The 18,912-nt window shown below is 42.5% G+C and overlaps 1 protein-coding gene across 2 annotated transcripts in view; it reads left to right on the top strand.

Annotated features, from left to right (window-relative positions):
- The window catches only part of LOC146499185 (A-type voltage-gated potassium channel KCND2-like), a 99,003-nt gene that overhangs the window by 76,579 nt on the left and 3,512 nt on the right, over window positions 1-18,912 (top strand). The window contains exons 2-5 of one of the 2 annotated variants that reach the window (XM_085137255.1): window positions 12,029-12,191; window positions 14,808-14,906; window positions 17,576-17,671; window positions 18,052-18,290. In XM_085137255.1, the coding sequence (XP_084993381.1) occupies window positions 12,029-12,191; window positions 14,808-14,906; window positions 17,576-17,671; window positions 18,052-18,290 (597 nt within the window). The remainder of the gene's footprint in view (window positions 1-12,028; window positions 12,192-14,807; window positions 14,907-17,575; window positions 17,672-18,051; window positions 18,291-18,912) is intronic. The other variant, XM_085137254.1, reaches the window with a different exon arrangement.

An 18,912-nucleotide genomic window follows, 5' to 3' on the forward strand; every position in this document is an offset into this window, starting at 1 on the left:
ATTACCAGGCCTCTGGAGAACTTCAAGACATGTTGAGGAGATAATTTAGCCATTTTATTCAGCTGTGTTGGATCAAGGACACATCTAAAACCTGCAGGACACCAGCTCTCGAAGCCTGAAGTTCGAGACCTCTGGTTTAGACCTTCCAGTCAGAGGAAGCTGGAGTCAGCGTGGTTTGTGTGTTTGTGGTCTTTGTTTCAGCTTCTTCTTTTTATAGAGAGCAATGGAAACACCCCAAAACATTCAGACGTTCTAATCATTTCGCTGGGAAAAAGGTTTCAGAGGCTCATTAAATTTTTTTCCTGCAGACCTGAGCACCAATGAAAGGTTCACATTTTACAGAAATTTAAATGAACTAACAGCTTCCACCTTAAAACTACAGTTCAAGCTTTCGGTTAGTGATTGGTTGGGGGTTTTACGCCCCAGTTGCCTCTGAGTGAGGCCCTGCTGCTTGTGGCCTCTGCCCACAGAGGAAACAAATTCAGTCTGCTGTAGTGTCTCCATGATAAATAATGCTGTCTTCTTCTTTATAAATGTTCCAAATCTTGCTGCTGGTTGTTCCAACGTAGATGTTCAAGATGCATAATCACTCAACCTGACGGAGGTCGAGAGCCTTACTTTGTCTGAGTGAGGCGAGAGTCTGTAATGAAGGTGTGACATGAGATAAGCAGAGCTTATCTCTCTGTAGGATGAGGGATTCATAATGTAGCAATGGACGAGGAGGAATCTCTTTAACGAGGTTCTGGGAGGCTGAAACAACTGTTGGACCAACGTTTTTATTGGCATGATTATGTCGATGTCTCTTCAGCAGTCACTTTCTCTATCTTGTTTAATGCTTTCCTGGACTGTCAGGAAGCGGGAAACTTAAAACCTGCAGAAACACGAAGATAAAATACAAAAATAAAATGAAGGATTTAAAAAATGACAAAAAATTTAAAATATTAATACAGAAAAAAATACTTTAGTTTGATGGAGAAAAACTCCCGTATACAATTTTAGGTGACTGAATAAAGATAATTGTAATGAGACTGTAATCACGTGAGGATCCTGGAGGAGATAATGATTTCATTTTAAAAGGAGGTGCAGATTATTTTCTGTTGTTGATCAGTTCACTTATTAAGATCTGAAAGCTTAAAAAAAAGTAATGTTCTCGCCCAGCGTGTTCCATATCTAATCAGTGGATCATTACTGACAATTATGGCTCTTCAGGTAAACATCAGGATTTAATTCATTGCCGTCCATGTTTTTTTCTTTAATTATCTGATCATTCATGTAATTTCTACTCTCCTCTGTGCTTTGTGTCTGAAGGCCACAGTTAATTGAAGTTTCTCCTCCGTGTGGTTAAATGAGCATGCTGCTTAAAGTCAGAGAGCTGCTAATGGCTGCTCTCTGAGTCGTCATTAGATCGAGGTCCGCAGCTGCTTTACACACACCAATTATTCCACATTATCAGAGAAGAGCACAGAGAGAGGACTAACAGAAACAATCCTGGAGACAGACCGGATGACAAAACGGTGAATACCAAACATCAGACCCAAACAAACATGATAGGTGGACAGGACGTTTGATTCAAACAGTAATAAGATCGTTCAGCTGGTCCCCTGCGTCCTTTTGAAGGATCTCGTGGTATTTTCAACATCCACTCTGGGCAGTTTGCTTCACAGAGCAACAAAAGCCAACAGCAAACCATCAACCAATCTCACAGCCTTCCCAATGGTAGCATCTGGAGCCATAGTGAAGTTATAGTGCAGAAACAAACATGTTTTAAATGTCTGATTTTTGTGCTCACTAGAGATGCTTTAAGGTTTTAAGCTCTGACCTAACCTTCTGACCTAAAATACAACCAAGAACCAGGTACAGCAGTAGTAGTTCCAGAAGCATTGGAACTGCAGTGGAACCCGGGAATGAAATTAATTCGTTCCCGAGGGTCTTTCGTAAGTCGAAAATTTCCGTAAGTCGAAGCACCCATCGCGCCTTTTGAGTGAACGATAGGCTATAGGCTAATTGCTAACTGCAACAACAATACGTCGTTCAAGTGGAACAGCAAAGCGCAAGTACGAAAGCCAAGGTGGTTGTCACATGATTCGGATTTGGCATTGTGGGAATTGTGGTCATTGCGGGCTCAGCCAATCAGAGCCAGCGGATTTTGTTACACGGGCATTTTGCCGTAACACGGGCACACTGGATCTCTAAAGACACCAGTGCAGGTGATCTCTCTTGTTCCCAAATGAGACTCTTACCCAAGTCTCATTTGGGCTGTAAGTGACAGACAATATATCATAAAGTCTAAGTTCAAATACTGGGATGGTCAAAAGCATGAATAATCAGCAGATGAATGGATGAATAACTTCAAATATTTAACTGTGGGTATTATATCTCCACTGTAACTGAACTGTAACTTAATACGATAAAGGGCCGACTCTTCTCTTGCATCTTTGTTTCACAAGATTCAGGTTTGAACACGTGTGATTAAACTTGCCATTGAGTAAAAAAAGTAGTAAAGGGGTGGCAATTAATTTAAATATGAACATGCATAATAGAGAAAAAAAGGTGTCGAGTACATCAGCAAAACTTCATATTAAACATTTCATTTTAATTAACAGTTAAAATAACTGTGATGGACTCCCTGTACCTTCATCCAACAGAGTGACCCTGTCCTGGATGGTGTGGCGGAGCAGGTCCTTATTGACGCTGTTCTGATTCAGGTCAGCAGTCTGAGCTGTTTACAGGAGAATCTGTGAGAATCTGTGTCAGTATTCAGATGTAAAGGGAACTCGGGCTGAGTCACTGCAGGCGAGCGTGAGCCTCAAGAGGAGCTGCTGCTGGTCAAAAGCAGCGTTTCAACAATGTGACAGAGACTGATGGACTCTGCCTGTGGATCTATTTTCAGGGCTTATTAATGCAAAACAGTGACAGCTGGGGAATACATTTGCATCCTCTCTGCCTTCTCCCTCTCTGCATTTGCTCATCCTCCTTGCTTCTTCCTCTGCTCTTCAGACTCCACAGCTGCCACCTAATTGGTGTTTGTGTGTGGATGAAATGTGAGCGGCTGAAATAAAAATCCATCTGAAACCACCGGATCGTTCTGATAATAAAGTAAATGAAGGAGACGGAAAGCCGAGGTCAGGTAAACGTGAAGGACAAACTGCTGTGTGTAAATTAAAACAGCAGCAGCAGAAGAAGAATGATGACGCTGAGGCTGGATGGGCTTCCAGTTGCAGATATGAGTGATGGAGATGTGTGCCGTCATCAGAGCTGAATGATGAGCATTTATTTACTGTAAGGTCCTCACTTCGAACTAACCACACACGTGTGTGTAGGTGTGTGTGTGTGTGTTGAAGAAGATGGATGTTGACCCTGACAGCTTCAATCTGTCACAGTGACGAGTTTAAAAATAGAGAGATGAATAAAAGTGTCTGCTGCGACCTTTAGCTTCTCTCTTCTTCGCTCTCTCTTTGTTTGGAGTCTCTTTTTCCTCCACCTTCATCATCTTTCACTCCTCACTTCACAGAAAGCAGCTGCACAACCAACAGAGGAGGTTTTCAGTTGTTTAGTCAAAATGCATAAGAGAGCCTCAGAGGAGGAAAATATTTTCAGACTGAGGTCACATTAGCGTGTTTCACCACAAGGTGATGTGAGCTGCTGGTGCAGATGGAGGGGAGAACAATTAAACAGATGAAAGTGATAAGGGGGGGAAAATAGTGTTAGAGTGAATTGTTAAATGTTGTCATTTTTGTACTTAAATTTGTAAACCTTGTCTTAACCTGAATGTTTAGAGATTTTTCATTTCCTTCCCTACATCTAGCTGGGGGAGGCAATTAGCTATAGATAATGTTTAACTGCAGGCACATTCTATGTGAAGGTTCTGTTTTCTTATTTAGATGTTTTACTTCCTGCCCTTTATGGCCTCACCTATGCTTGTGTATGGTGAGACTGTTAAAAAGTTGTTGAGCCATATACAGGGTTAGGGGAGATGACCCTTTGTGATCGGCAGGAAGTCACACAAAAACATCCACACACACACTCACACATGCTCGCACATGCATACACACACACTGAGTGCCTTAGTTTTATGACGCAACACAAGGGGTTTTTACAATGGGTGTTTGTGAAACTGCGTGTCACAGAATAAAGGGGATGCAGGGGAGTTTTGGAGTCATCTGAGACCGAGGGCAGAGGCGCTGCCGAACGCTCTCCCCTTGCTAGCGGTTGAGCTGTTTGTCTTGCTTTCTTCATGGGTGGTAAGTCTTTGAACCAGCAGGGCCTGCAAGGTGCAGACCCAACACATACAGTCATGTAAGTAACCAACGTGAAGGCGTCTCCTGATTGTAGACTTCACAATGATCCTACTGCTTAGAGAGAGACTTCCTGGTTAGATGCTGTGAGGTTGTTCTTTCCATTGTGTTGTGATACTCATGCTTGCAGAGAGCATCTCAGCTGATGTTCTTCTGACAGATCTGTTGTAAATCAAATCACATTAGAGTCAGACTCTGTGCGCTAAACATGAAGCTGCTGGTAATCCTGCTGAATCGGAGTGCTGATGCTGCAGGTGGACAGCCGAACAGTGAGCTGAACATCACTGCAGAGCTGCTTAAGACTGAGCTGACAGTATGAGGATTCTCTGGAGGTTCACAACTGTTAGCCTGTCAGCTCAGACTCAGGGATCATGGGAACATGTGTTACTGTATTGAAGCCCAGAGGTCCAGGTTCGGGCTGGTCACAGTCCAGCGGTCCTGCCTTGGGTCGATCGGGTCCTGGTCTGTGTGGTTAGCATTACAGTGAAGAAGAATGTGCTGCTGTTAATAAAACCTGTTCAAAGCCTCCATCATGTCACCGCATTAATAACGCACACAGGCGCACAGAGAACGCTCATCCATAATGAAGCAGGCCTCTCATTAAGCCAGAAACATTTTACTCTGACATGAGCAGGAGTGTGTGTGTGTGTATGTGTGTGTGGCCTGTTTGTCCTGTTAATGGGAGAGCAGCAGCGAGGTGCCGTTTGTCCAGACACCAGCATAAATAATTTAGACGTAGCGAGGCGAGCGCAACGTGAATTCCCTTTATGAAACGTTAAACATGCTGCCAGCAGCCAGTGTGTTAAAGCTCTCTGCGGGACGCACACACATTTACTTCCTGCACACTAAACCACGTTTTCCAACATCACCTTCTCCCAGAGCGACCACTCAGTGCCACATTTTAACTTTAGGGTCTACATGCAGGTCGAACGACTGGCTTACTGCTGTAGAGTCTCATGGAGGAACTCTAAGCTCTCCTGTGAAGGTGCAGGGGTCCATTTAAGATACGTAAGCGCCAAACAAGTGTGAAGAAATCAAAGCGAACCACAGATTAGAAAAGATCTCTCTGTTAAAGCAGAATCTGTAGCTCACGGTGTACAACAGCTCTCAGTGTGATAACACTCTAGCAGGAACACGTTTCCTCTCATGTGTGCAGCAGCTCAGGTCCAGACTGGGCCGCACCGGCGCCGTGACCTGAATCTGCAGCTCCTCCCGGGCCTCAGTGTGGTGATGTATCGTTGTTGTTCTGAAACTTTCAGTGTTTCATCTTCTGTTAAAAACTGGACTTCATTACTTTGAAACTGCTCCAGCTGTAGATTTAGGCTCTGCTAGTGGCTCTGGGCTCCAGCTGTGAGAACTCCTCCTTGCCACCGTTGAAGTGCAGCCATATTTTTCTGTCCGCTGTTTCTGCAGCAGAATCTGGGTCGGCCGGTCTGCGGGCAGATTCCTCCTAAGGGAGTTGTGTCTGGTTTCCTGGCTTGCCGTGCTGTGTGATCAACCCTACCAGGATGTTGATTAACTGATTGATTGGTTGTGGAAGCGTGGCTGATAGAGTGCTCTGGCTTCAGGATGGAGGGATTAACGGTAAACTCTGAGGAGCTCAAATCTGAAGATTTCAGTGGATCTGACAAAGTGCTGACCGCAGCATCAATATCTGCTTTTTGTTATCACACACACACACTCACAGACACGTGAAGGACGATGATGTGATGCGGTGTGATGGTATGTGATGAAGTTCACCTTCTCTCAGCAGCACACATGCTCTGAATGACATTTCACACTAAACTCCCATGAGCCTCGAGTGTTGCAGTGGGCAAGCTGCCGATCAGAGAAGTGAACCTGAATGCTTCATGTCTGCAGAAACTAATATCAACTCGAAGTCTTGCGTTTACATTGAAATAAAATTGGGATATGAGTCTGAGGGAACCTGCTCTGATCTACTCAAATTTATCATGTCGTGTGCTCTGTGCGACTTTTCTATTAGTCAGAAGATTTTTATTGTTACTGATTGAACCGATTGTAGCTTAACCTAAACAAACAGGCCTCCTTGACTCCTTCAGGAGCCGTCAGTGGCCCATGGACTGATTTCTGCTTTCTCTGTGAAGGACTTGGACATCCTAACCCTCCCTGCACCTCCTGCTCTCTCCCCTCACAGCTCGAGACTCTCACAAAATGATAAAGTCAAAAATAAGCTGAAAAAAAAAAAAAATCGTCCTGTAGGTCATCAAATGATATTCAATCATTTTATCATCACCTTCATCGTGATGAGCCTGATGATCCTAATCATTCAGAGACAGGGGGGAAATAGTTTGTGTTGAATCATTAAAGTGTAAGTGCATCAAACTGACTCTCCTCACTGAGCATGCTCCATCATTAAGGCCATCATCTTTATTCATCACTGAAGCCGTTTCATCAGGATCATTATCAAACCCTCAGCTCTGAGCGTCAGTGCTCAGCTCTCACACTGTCTGAAGAGATTATGGTGCTTTTACTCTGAAGGAGCAGAGGAGATCCTCAGAGCTCTGGGTTACTGAGAGATCAGCAAAGTAAAACCGCAGAAGAAGAGAGTGAGTTTGGGAAAGCTCTCAAAGACTTTGCTGTTGGTGCAGAAGGAGTTTGATAGAGCAGATATTTTATTGCCTGACTTTCTTGAATTTACCTCTCTACTAAAGTTGAGCTGAGGGCGTTTCCTTCAAATTAAAATATTAATGACGAATGACAGGATGAATGTTGGTGTTCAGCCTACAAATCCTGCTCAACTCTCACTTTTCTTTCAGCTTAGCCGTAAGGATCTCCAACCACCCAGACTCTGAGATTTTGCACTGTTCATACTTGTGACCTCAGTGTGCATCTGAAAGCATCTCGAGCACGCGGGGAGTTCGGCCATCAGAGGAAACATGGTCATCCACACAGTACCTCAAAGCTGAGGCAGTGACATCACATTAAAAACGCTCAACAGTCAAAACCTTCAGACATCTTGCAGGTTCATGTGTGCATCAGCAAGAAAGTTTGATTTAAAGTATTTCAGTAGGTTCCATGTTTATGTGGTTTTCTACCATAATAATAATCGTTAATATAACACTCAGAGACCGTCAGTGCTTAAACATTTTGTCTTTGTTCCTGTTGTTTTAAAAAATTTGGTTTAAAAAAAAGTGCAATATTCCTATTTGTGTAAAAAAACCCATTTGTGCTGCAATGAACCAGTGAACCAAAGGTGGGTGCTGTGTCTTATTATCCTCAGCTGATGTCAGTTACTCCACTGAGGTCAAAGTCATTACTGGTGGAACACCTACTAACGCCCATATGTGATCGAACACACAAGTTTGTGTGTGTGTGTTTGCTATAAAGAGGTGAATACACAGCAGAGTCAACACACACACCCTCCTTGATGAAGGACGTAGTCACATGACTGACACAACCATACACAGCCACACACACACACACACCTGTACTCTGAGTGTGTTTCTAATTGGGTGAAACACACTGAGACAAGGTCGCAGCCTCCTATTGGCTGCCTGTGAGACGCGGTGGCTCGAGCTTTGAAGGTTTGCAGGATGAGACGAGGCGATCCGTCACTGACTCAAACTTCACCTTGAGCGAAACATGAAACTCGACAGGAAGACAAAGAGGACAGAAGTTTACAGAAGTGACTTCCTCTTGGAACCCGAAGAATGGAACCTGAACCGCTTGATGTGGATCATGTTCATGAGGGTGATATTAATCAGTGCTGCGTTTAGCTGCTGACATTTAGTCAGCAGCTGACACACCAGTTGTCAATATCTGAACTGCTTGGTTTATATCTTCATGTTGATATTTTGAAGTCTGAGTATTTGTTAGTCTGATTAATGTTTTCTACACGTCACACTTCAAATGAGTTTTTTATGAAGGTCGTTACAGACCAGGTATTAGTTTGAAATATTTTAGGATTCCACATCCAGCCACTCACACTTTGGGGTATTTTTTTTTTCTGAACCAAGCTGAACTTTTCAGATTTTTCACATGCAAATAAACAGATCTGACCAATCAGAGCACTGCAATTGGCAACTAGTGCACTGTAGCTCAAAATGCAGCACCGAATATACAACAATATGGAAATGATAAACTAATCCTGTTTAAAGTCAGACCCAGAGACCCAGATTTCTCTGCCTCCTCTGATGTGGTCCCAGTAGTTTTTAGTTTTTATTATGTTGTTTTTATCGCTACTGTAGATGATTATACAAAAGCCGTGCCATCTTCCTTTGATTGTTGTCTACAGATCAGTTTGAGCTAGACAAAAATATAATTTCCACATGTGAAAATATTTGTTTTATGTCTTACATTTTGAGATTTCTGTTGGTGTAAACTTAATCAGAGCGACCGATTTATTACTGAAAGCAATGATAATAGAAACTAAACATCTCCTTTGAAAAATCAGTAATTAGAAACCGAGCAGTTACTGAGTGTTTTTGAGCCTCAGGGTGAATAAAGCTCGTGACTTTAGCCTGATGGAGACACTCTCCTCTGTCCTAGCGTCTGAGCACTGAGCATGCTGGGAATGCCGCTGCTGTCTTACTGTTGGAAAGTGGGGCAGAATTATTTGGGTGTTTTACAGTGTTGGGTAAGTTACTTTAAAATAGTAACTTAGTTACATTACTAGTTACTTCTATCAAAAGTAACTCAGTTACTTCAAGTTACTCGTTACTTTCAAAGTAACTAGTTACTAGGGAAAGTAACTTTGGTTTTACTCAGAATTCTCTTGTTAATGTGTTGCTTCCACAACTTTGCCAGTCTTCTAGCTTGCTTACTTGCCACAAGTGCACTGTGCCACCTACCAATAGAAAGGAAAAGATAATGTGCATATTTCCACGAGAGAAATCCCACGCCTGGACCGTCATTGACTGCTGCCATGATTCTAGCCTACGTCACAGCGTCATGTGCGCCTTTTACATCCAACATGATAACTGCAGTCGTGGTGCTTTCGATTGTACTCAGAACTCGGAAATTCTGCCTTCTGAATAGGAAGATGTAGGTAACACCAGACTGCAGATGAGCTGCATACAGGGCTGGACTGGGACAAAAAATCGGCCCGGGCACTTTGACTAGAGACCAGCCCACGATTATAGGAAAAATCATAAAGCCTTTGAATGAAAACAAACGCTGTTGTGACAGTGATGTTCACTGTTTTGATGGTATATGCATCAATCTATCAATCCTTTGTTGTAAGATTCAGATAATTATTTTTTAAAAGCTAGACATTTTAAATGAGAATAAGAAAGAAAAGTATTTCTTTGTGCCCCCGTCTCCTTGTTAATGCCCTACCTGCCCCCCCTGGCAAAACTTTGCTAGATCCGCACCTGCACAGTTACCAGCTGTCAGCTACCTAAAATAGGATCCTGGGGTTATCTGTCTCTCAGAAACAGTTTATAACTTCCCTTCAACTCATTCATGTCACCTAAAAGGTAAACCTGTTTCTCCATCACCTGTTCAGCTCTGATGATTCAGTAAGGACATCTCCTGGTTTCATCTTCATGTTTCCCTCTCACCAGATAACCAAACTGATATCATGACCAGCAGCTTTTTTGCAGCTGTGGTTCCATCAAACATCAGCTGATACTAGAAATTAATATTAAATAAATTCTAACAACAGCTGATCGAGCTTAAACGTGCTGCTGTTGTTTAACGCGGCATTGGCTGGTTTCCTCTTTCTGCCGCAAAGTGGGCGATAAACAAACAAGAGAGAAAAGCCGATCAGCTGATCATTGATCAGTTTTCATTATTGAAGTAGAAACGGGAGAGGGAGGGGGGAGAATGAAAGAAGAAGAGGCAGCTGTGCAGCAAAGACACAGAATAACTCCAGCTTTGTGTCTTTTTCATTGTAGCTGAAGTCCGGGACAAACTGTTCCTTTTCACCTCAATAAGAAACGCGTAATATTTTCTCTGAATACCAGAAGGGACGGTTGGCAACTCTAATAACTTATGAACAAAATAAAGTTCAACATCATTAACTTCATAGCACCCACCCAGCTGTATAGAAACTCCGTCATGCTAGCTAGTACGCAGTACGGAAAAAGTCAGAATAACGAAAATAAACTCCACCTAAACTTGGTTTATATCTGACCCAGACAGCCTGCAGGTCATAACTTCTTACCTGAAGTTCAGTTCACACTTGGACCGGCGGCCGCCTCGGGTCTCTTTTCCTTCTGCGTCCCCTTTCCCTCATCCACCTGCTGCCTCCAACACTTCCTAATGTTACAGAATCTGTGGAAGCTCCGCGATAGCCACCACACGAAGTAACGAGTAACGACCCTATCTAAATCCCAGTAACGACTAACGCGTTCCTGATTTTGGCATAATAACTAGTTACCGTGCTCGTTACCACAATAATAACGTAGTTACTGTAACGCGTTACTTAATAACACGTTAGTCCCAACACTGGTGTTTTAAAGTTTTGATGAATGTGTTGACGTGTGGTGGTGGTAAGGCAGAGCTTTAGCGCCTCCACGTGGACGCTGACTGAACTGCAGTTTCATTCATGAAACTGAAGGTAAAACGCTGCATCAGCTCCATTTTCTGCAGAGTCTTTGAAAAAGCTGCATTTAGTTTAGTTATTGAGTATCTGTCACACCAAACTGACTGATCATAAATGAAGAGGAAACTGTTGAGTGTGGTGTTCAGCTTACAGGAAAACAGATGTTTAACCACAGCTCGATGATCACACTGGATTACTGATTCCGTCTGTATGAGAGCTTCACCTTTAGTCCTCCAAACCTAGCTCTTACCATTGCAGTCAAACAGCTCAATCTCCGACTTTCTGATCATCAAACTTGTGGTTGGTTTGTTCAGGTGGGCAGCTTCAAATTTCAGTCAAGCTTGAAGGTGTCAGTTTTGGATCAGGGTCTTCTTTCTTTATCACTACCTCTCAGTCCTCTCAGCTGGATTCAACCCTGGACCTTCTTACTGTAAGGGGACAGAGCTAGCAGTTCACTGCTACACCACCTGGAGTCAGAACCAAAGGATTCAAACTAGTTTATAAAGTGGGTCCACATCAGAAATGCTCCAACTTCACAGTCACAGACTGTTCTGTCTGCTCTTTATGCTCAGTGTTGTAACAGCACATATCAGGCAACATTTTATTCTCACTTGAATCACAGTAATGCAAACATTTTGTGAAATAATTGTTGCACTGCATGAAGACAAAAGATCTTAACACCATCTACCATCATGTTCGCTTCTTTACTGCGTGCAAAGAAAAGAGACCCAGCATGCTTTTCCTTTTGTATGATATCACAGAGATGTTTGGGAAAATGGCCTATCAGAGGCTGAAATACATCAACAGAGGTGCACTCATTTCACTGTAGCTTATGCTCAGCATAGCTCATGATTGTCTCCTCCAGTATAAATGACTCAAAACACAGTGTACATACTGTGTCCCAGTCTTTCATTTACAGTCAGGTTAACTTTGGTTTCTTCATCATAAACACACTGAAGTTCTTCTTTTAGCATTTACACCTTTACAGGAATAAGCTTCATAGTGTTTCTGTGGGATCTTTGATGTATTCAGATTTATTTGTCTTCAGGTTTTTCTGAGTGGGCGAAATCTGAAGAATCCATGATGCTCCACGTTGCTGTGCGAAAGAACAAAAACCCAGATATACCTGCTGTTGTTTAGACCCTCTGAAAATGGCAAATCTCAGTTTACACAAACTGCTGCTGACCTCACAGCCGGGCTGACCTCTGACTCTCTGCTCTCTTAGATATGGTGACATGGTACCAAAGACCATTATGGGGAAGATCTTTGGTTCCATCTGCTCTTTGAGTGGCGTGTTGGTCATCGCCCTGCCGGTCCCCGTCATCGTGTCCAACTTCAGCCGAATCTACCACCAGAGCCAGCGAGCCGAGAAGAGAAGAGCGCAAAAGGTGAGGACTCCATATATTATCCATTCATCCATCCACTGACACAAACTGTCTTCAGAGTGTAATGGGAGGACAGCAGTGACCTGGGATTTAGATGCAGGACTTCAGTGTTTTTATGAAGAACGTTTTGTTTCTAATGAGTTTAAAACTTTAACAGAAATTAACAGAATGTGAAGAAATAGTTATGACGTTATGTTCATTAATCAGTGCGGGCAGCACTCATGTAATCCCACACTGAACCACAAGACTCTGGAAGCCTCCAGCCTGCCCTGAGGCACGCTAACATTATTGTTATATTAGTGTTAGATGAACATCTGTACAGACATGATGTTCCTGGAATACATACCTGATTAATTTTAGCAGCTGAAAGCGCTCAGACTGCAGCTTTAAAAACTAACACAGAAACTGCAGTCATTTCAGATCTACAGACCAGAATGTAATGCTGGTCATTACACTGAACCTTTCTGGTAAGACGCTGCCACCGTGTGGTGAACATATTCATTGCATATTTGCAGAGGTGTTTACAGAGAGCAACTGTGGATGTGGGTGTGTTTACAGCTGTGAGTGTTCAGAGAGAAATCCAGAGTATCTCTGAGAGGAAGCAGGGCGCTTCTGAAGTAAGAGGGCCGGCTGCTGCAGAAGGTCACTCACACATCAGTGTGGTGACAGCAGTTTGTCCTAATTTAGAAATCTGAGTTTCTGCACAACCCACAGGAGAAAAGAGAGGAAGACACGGAGAGCAGGAAGCTGTCCAGGCTTTACTTCCTCCCAGCATCAACAAATGAGTTTTCTGGTTGTGCTGGAGACCTTTGTTTACCCCGCTGGGAGTCAGAGAGAAACACCATGTTGGAAAGTTACAGAGAAGCAGCTGAATCATGTTTCTGTCTGCAGCCTGAAGCCTGCAGAAGATCTCTGAAGAATAAATATTGTCAGATTCATACAACGCATCATCTACTGAGCAAAGCTTTTATGTTCTTTCATGCACATCATCAGTCACTCAGCTTCTGTCTGCAGAAACCATCAGCATCACATACATGAACTTATTGTCTGTGCAAATTAGAGTTGATGCTTCAAACTGAACCTGAAGAAACTTTGGGAAAGCTCATTTTACACCTACATATTCACACCACTTGTGGTCACTTACCTTTAACCAGTAAATAAAACACCATTGGCTCAATATATGTTGGGATAATCTGTCAGAGATCATGAAGATCCTGCTGACCACATCAGTGTCAGCTGTGAGGATGCAGTTCAAATTTGACATTTACACAAAGTTTGGATAGATTTTGATTGATTAGGAAATGAGTGGCTGCAGACACCCTGACGTTCTTCCACAGATTCTTGAAGGATTTAAAGACACTTGTTGCTGCACAGATGTGTCATCTAAATGGAGGTGATGCTCAAAGTGTTTATCCAAATTTTTAAAGGTTCACACAGCTCACTGAGCTGAGCTGGCTGCTCACCGGTCATATTGCCCTCTGGTGGTGTTTTTCTCCAATACATTAGAACAGCGGTCCCCACCCCCGTGAAATTGATGGTTTTCAGGGTTTTATCTATAACTCAGTTTCCCTGCACCTTTTCCCGCTTTGTAGTTGTGTCTTATTTTTGAAAGAAATATTTAAGAGTTACCATAGCTACCAGAGAGCATTAAGGGGCAGAGAGGAGGATATTAATCTCAATGTTGTTGTCGCATTTCAGGAGGACACTGCTAATAAAGTTACACAATTACACAGTGAATTTGCGTTTATTATGATATTTACAAAATACCACAGTTTTTGTCTTGGCTTTTTCATTTTATTTTGTTGTTCTTATCCGCGACACCTTAAAGGTCGGTCCGTGAAAGTATTGTCTGACATTAAACCGCTCCGTGGCACAATAAATGTTGGGGACCGCTGTCAATCTGAAAATCATGTTATCTGGATAAATTGATATGATTATACTTCCCCAAACCCACAAACCTAATTTAGTGTTGGTGTCTGGCTTGCAGTTTCTGTGTAATAGTTCCTGAGACTGACTGACATTAATCAGGATTACATTACAATGTAAACATGGACAAACCAGGCCAAGAGTCAAGTAATCAGTAATAAACCTTTGATCAGATGTTATCTTGCATTTAGCCAGTAGGGGTGCTATTTTTATAACTTACGTTGAAGCTTGCCACACGCCTTTTTCATTTTTTGCTGTTTATGTGCACTGCTTCATCAGCTGCTCGTCACACAAGCCAACACTTTGTTTGCATGATTTAAGATTAGTCTACAAGCAGAAGTTATTAAAAAGGACAGCTTGTGTCCAGATATTGACATCTTTGATATTTTGATATTTTCTTCACTGAAGTGACTTACTGAATGCAGAAGATATGATTTGCTCACATTAGTTACCTTGTTAGTTTGGTTCTGGGTGTTTTGTTGGATTATCAGGCTCACTTTTCATGGACGTCAAAGGCTGAGATAAACATGAGCAGATGAAGGCAGCAAATGGGATCTGAATCTTTGCAGCTTCTGTTTTCATGTTCACATCTAATCCTCCTGCAAATTTGTTTTAGTGACCATGGTGTTGAGCCTGTGTTTGTGGTCCCACTTACAGTTGATCGCTCACAAACCTATGTGTGTTCACAAACAGAAAACCAGGCTTGCTAGAATTCGAGCAGTGAAGAGTGGAGGCGCTAACGTTTATTTGCAGTACAAACGCAGCCGGCTGATTATTGACTCTGAGGAGGTGGTAACCGTGGACGTGCAGTGTTGGCCCGGTGGTGCTGATGTTTGTTCTCTTGGTTTCTCTCATCTTTTCTGTCTCATATCCAGCTGTGAGGAGCATGCTGAGGGCTGCTTTCATTGTGCTTTCATCTGTGTGTGTGTGTGTGTGTGTGTGTGTGTGTGTGTGTGTGTGCTTCAGCAGTGACATGTTTTTGGATCAATGTAATGATAAAGCTGTGCTCTCATTTCAAAACTCCAGCCTTTTACATTAGTTTCTCTTTACCTGCCAAACAAGAGCGCTGAAGGTTCAGGTGGTTCCAGCAAACAGCAAACTCTGATGGACCCTTTCTTCTTCGCTGTTAAAGTGATTCGTCTCTAAGTTCACAGCTCAGCACAGATATGGTAGAAGACCTGACTGACTATGGCTACATCCTGATATCCACACATGTCCACAAGACTCGGGAGGGTCTAGAATCTAAAGCGGAGTAACATAGGCAGATACACCGTGACTCTTTGCAGAGCAAAAACCTACATTTCTTTGGTTTATTTTTGTGATCAATGAGGCCAAATTACAAGGCAAATTCGGATGACAGGAGCATCATTTTCAGGGGCTTTGTGGGGTTTTATACAGCACCACAAATCAGTAGAATTAAAAAATAAAGATAAGAATCTAAGTGGTAGAATGAAATGGTTTGGAGCAGAAAGTACGATCTTTACATATAAATTACATAAAAACTTAACATAGAAATACTTGGACCAGTCCAAGGACATTAAAACTGTACTTCAGTGAAGTACATAAGTAACTCTGCTGAGTTACATCTCACTGGTTCTATCCCTGCTGTTGGAATATAAGAGGGCTCTAGGCCATTGGCAGTGGTGGGAGGGGAACACGCTATGCCCTTCTAATTCCTCAAAACTCCAAACTTCCTCAACATAAGCAGAAAGCAGCCTTGTTACTTACCCTACATTTACCCTGCAAAGTCTGGACTTTCTCTGTAAAACAGTCTCATATCAGCACTAAATACACTAAAGGTAATATGATCTTTGGCTTTAGACCGGATGTTTGGAGATCATTTCTGATCCAGTGTCTGGACAGAGTTTGCTCTTCTTTTTTAAATGAAAGTGTTTTCGTGTGAATTTAGCCTGTGTTAGCTGGTCCTCATCTGGTCTTTGCTCATGTGTTTAACTGACTGAAGTGTTGATGCTGAAGTGTCCATGATGAATTCGTCTTCATCCTGTTTCTATCACTGTCTGTCTGTAGCCTGTCTGTAGTGTTCTGTCTTTTCACATCCTTCTTACCTTTGCTCACAGTCTGAAAAACAAAATACCCGTCAGTCACTAACTAACTCACATGTGCATGATCTGGTCCTCTGCTGTGTGGGGGTGCCTTACCTGACCAACAGGAAGTTCTCTACACCTCCACCTCTCAGTGTCTCTCCTACTCTCTGCTCTGTCTTCTTCCTCTTTTGTTTTGTTCCTTTGACTTGAGCCCTACCATGCAGCTCTGCTGTTATGAGATGATTGGGCTGTGCTATTCATGACATCATCAGTAATAGTGTTGGACTTCATTGACTTTTGGAGGAATGAAATTGGGCTGAGCTGCATGTCAATCGCCCAGCCAATCCGCATGCAACTGGGCAGAGTCAATGTAAAGCAAAACTTTGGAATGAAGTCTTGTTAATATTTCAAAAGCTGTGTTTCTTCTGCCCAGCATAGGGGCTCATGATTTTGCCCCAGGGAGGGTCTTAATGACTTATTAACTAAGAGTGAAAATCATGAAGTTCTTTAAGGTCACAAAGTGAGTTTCAGGAGTTTTGTTAATGCCTTGCCCTGATAATGCTTTGTAGCATTTAGAGTCCACAGGAGTCGAATGGGTTTTGTCCTCTAAGATTTTTGGTAGGTTCCCTGAGAGGCAGGTTTATGACTCCTTGGGTTATTGGTTTCTTTTGGGATCTACAAGAATGGGGGTCACAACTTCAGACAGGAATATTTTCTTTAAAATACCAAGACATCACTCCCTTTACGACTATCTGTGGCATGCATGGCATCTCCAGGAATAAGGACTTTGTTTAGTCCTGAAAATCAAAATACCTGAAGGAAGTAATTTGTGGGCATTGCTCCAAGTTTATCATGCATAGTTGGATGCCGTATCTTTAACTTACCTTTTTGAGGATCCTAAAAGCAGGTAAAAACAGGTAAAGTTCTTAAAGGAAACAAAGCACCTCTTCCTTGAAGGTGTTAAGGCAGAACTCTAGAACCCATAAGGAAAATGACACCAGTCGTACATGGAGCCCTAAACACTCAAACAATCTATCTAAAATGTTGGACTCTTCCTTTGGCAGCAGCTGAGCTTCTGAGCTCCACGTGATTGGTTACTCTTCTGTCCACCTGGGTCACATTCAGTCTGAACTCCAGAGTTATACAAGCTCTGGAGGCTCTCTTGGGTTAAATGAGGCTGGAGTCAAACCACAGAAGTAAAACAAAAGCTGCTGAACGGCTGCTGTTGGTGGCCTTGGTTTGATCTAGTGAGCGATCCATAATTTTCACACTAACTTGAGAACAGGAAGGAATTGTGGCTAAAATAGTAAATGCTGAGGTTTGGCAGATTTTGGTGGAAATATTAGCCTTGCTCAGGTGTGTCTCTGTAAATGATGGGGTGGCTGAGGTCATGTGTTTTGTGTTTATGTCTTGAAGGCATCCAAAGAAGCAGGACAGGCGCTGGTGTGTAAGGCCAACCCTAACTTCGAGGTGCATCATCATCATCTCTTGAACTGCCTGGAAAAGACCACGGTGAGGACACACACACACACACACACACACACACTTTCACTTTATTTGACCAACTGATTAACAGTTTACTCCTTTACATGTTTTCCCAGATTTTATAGATTTAACACTTAAAAAATTCTCAATGAAACTTCTAAAACTTCAAAGAGCCTGAATTGAAGAAAATCATTATATTTTTAATTAATGAGAATGACTATCATTTACCTTACCTGGAGATTAATTTTTTTCCCAATTTTTCAGCGGTAAACAAAAAATATTCAGTTTGATTGTTTACTGTTTGAATTTGGACATCCATCTAGTTCATAGCAGATTCTCTATGTCCATGGTCAAGTTTTAACCCTTTACCTGCCATCCTGTAAAACTGCAGCTTTGCTTTTTCTCAGAATCACGAGTTTGTAGATGAGAAGACGTATGAGGCGAGCTGCAAGGATGTTACGCTGCTGAAGCAGGTTTCTTGCTCTTCCTCCATCTCATCCTCTTCAACTCATGGCCTGAGCTCCTGCTGTGGCCGCAGGAAGAGGAAGACCTTCAACGTCCCAAACTCCAACATGTCTGTGGGTCTGCAGGGCGGTCTCCAGGAGCTGAGCACCATCCAGATCAGGGAGCGACCACTAACCAACAGGTATGTTAGACAGCACTGCTGTTTTTTTACAGTCATACGGTTACATCCAACATTTACATCTCTTTGTTTACTTATAATCATATTTGATCTCCATAAAGAAATAAAATCACCCAGAAGACATGACTATGAAGATTGCAGGGGGTCCTACTAACTTTAAGGATATTCCAGAAGGTTACAAAGGTTCTTCTGAAGGGTCTTAAGTTCCTAATGAGCTTACAGTATCTACTTGGACTTTGCAAAAGTCATTAAGAAGAAAAGAAAAATTCTTAAGAACATTTACAGTTATTTTACCTGATGGGCCCCAGGTACCGGGGGCAAAAGGAACGAGATCACGTTTAATTGGTTATAACATGGGGTCAGAAATATAAGTCCTGACGTGTGATATCCACAGAAACCTCTGAATCTCAGCTAAACTCTCATATAAACCATTTCTACAACCACCAAACACAACTAAAACAAGCCATGATTAAAAGAGCAGCTATGTAAATGCGAAAAGTCCGCTAAACAAACAAAACCGAACCAGAAATTCTTCAGACTTCATGTAACTGGCTAAAGAAAGGCTGGTTATCTTCCAGAGCTATCACTGATTCCAAACACCAAGTTTCACCACACTCTGACCAAA

Source organism: Neolamprologus multifasciatus, chromosome 17, assembly GCF_963576455.1.
Source record: "Neolamprologus multifasciatus chromosome 17, fNeoMul1.2, whole genome shotgun sequence".
Taxonomy (NCBI): Eukaryota; Metazoa; Chordata; class Actinopteri; order Cichliformes; family Cichlidae; genus Neolamprologus; species Neolamprologus multifasciatus.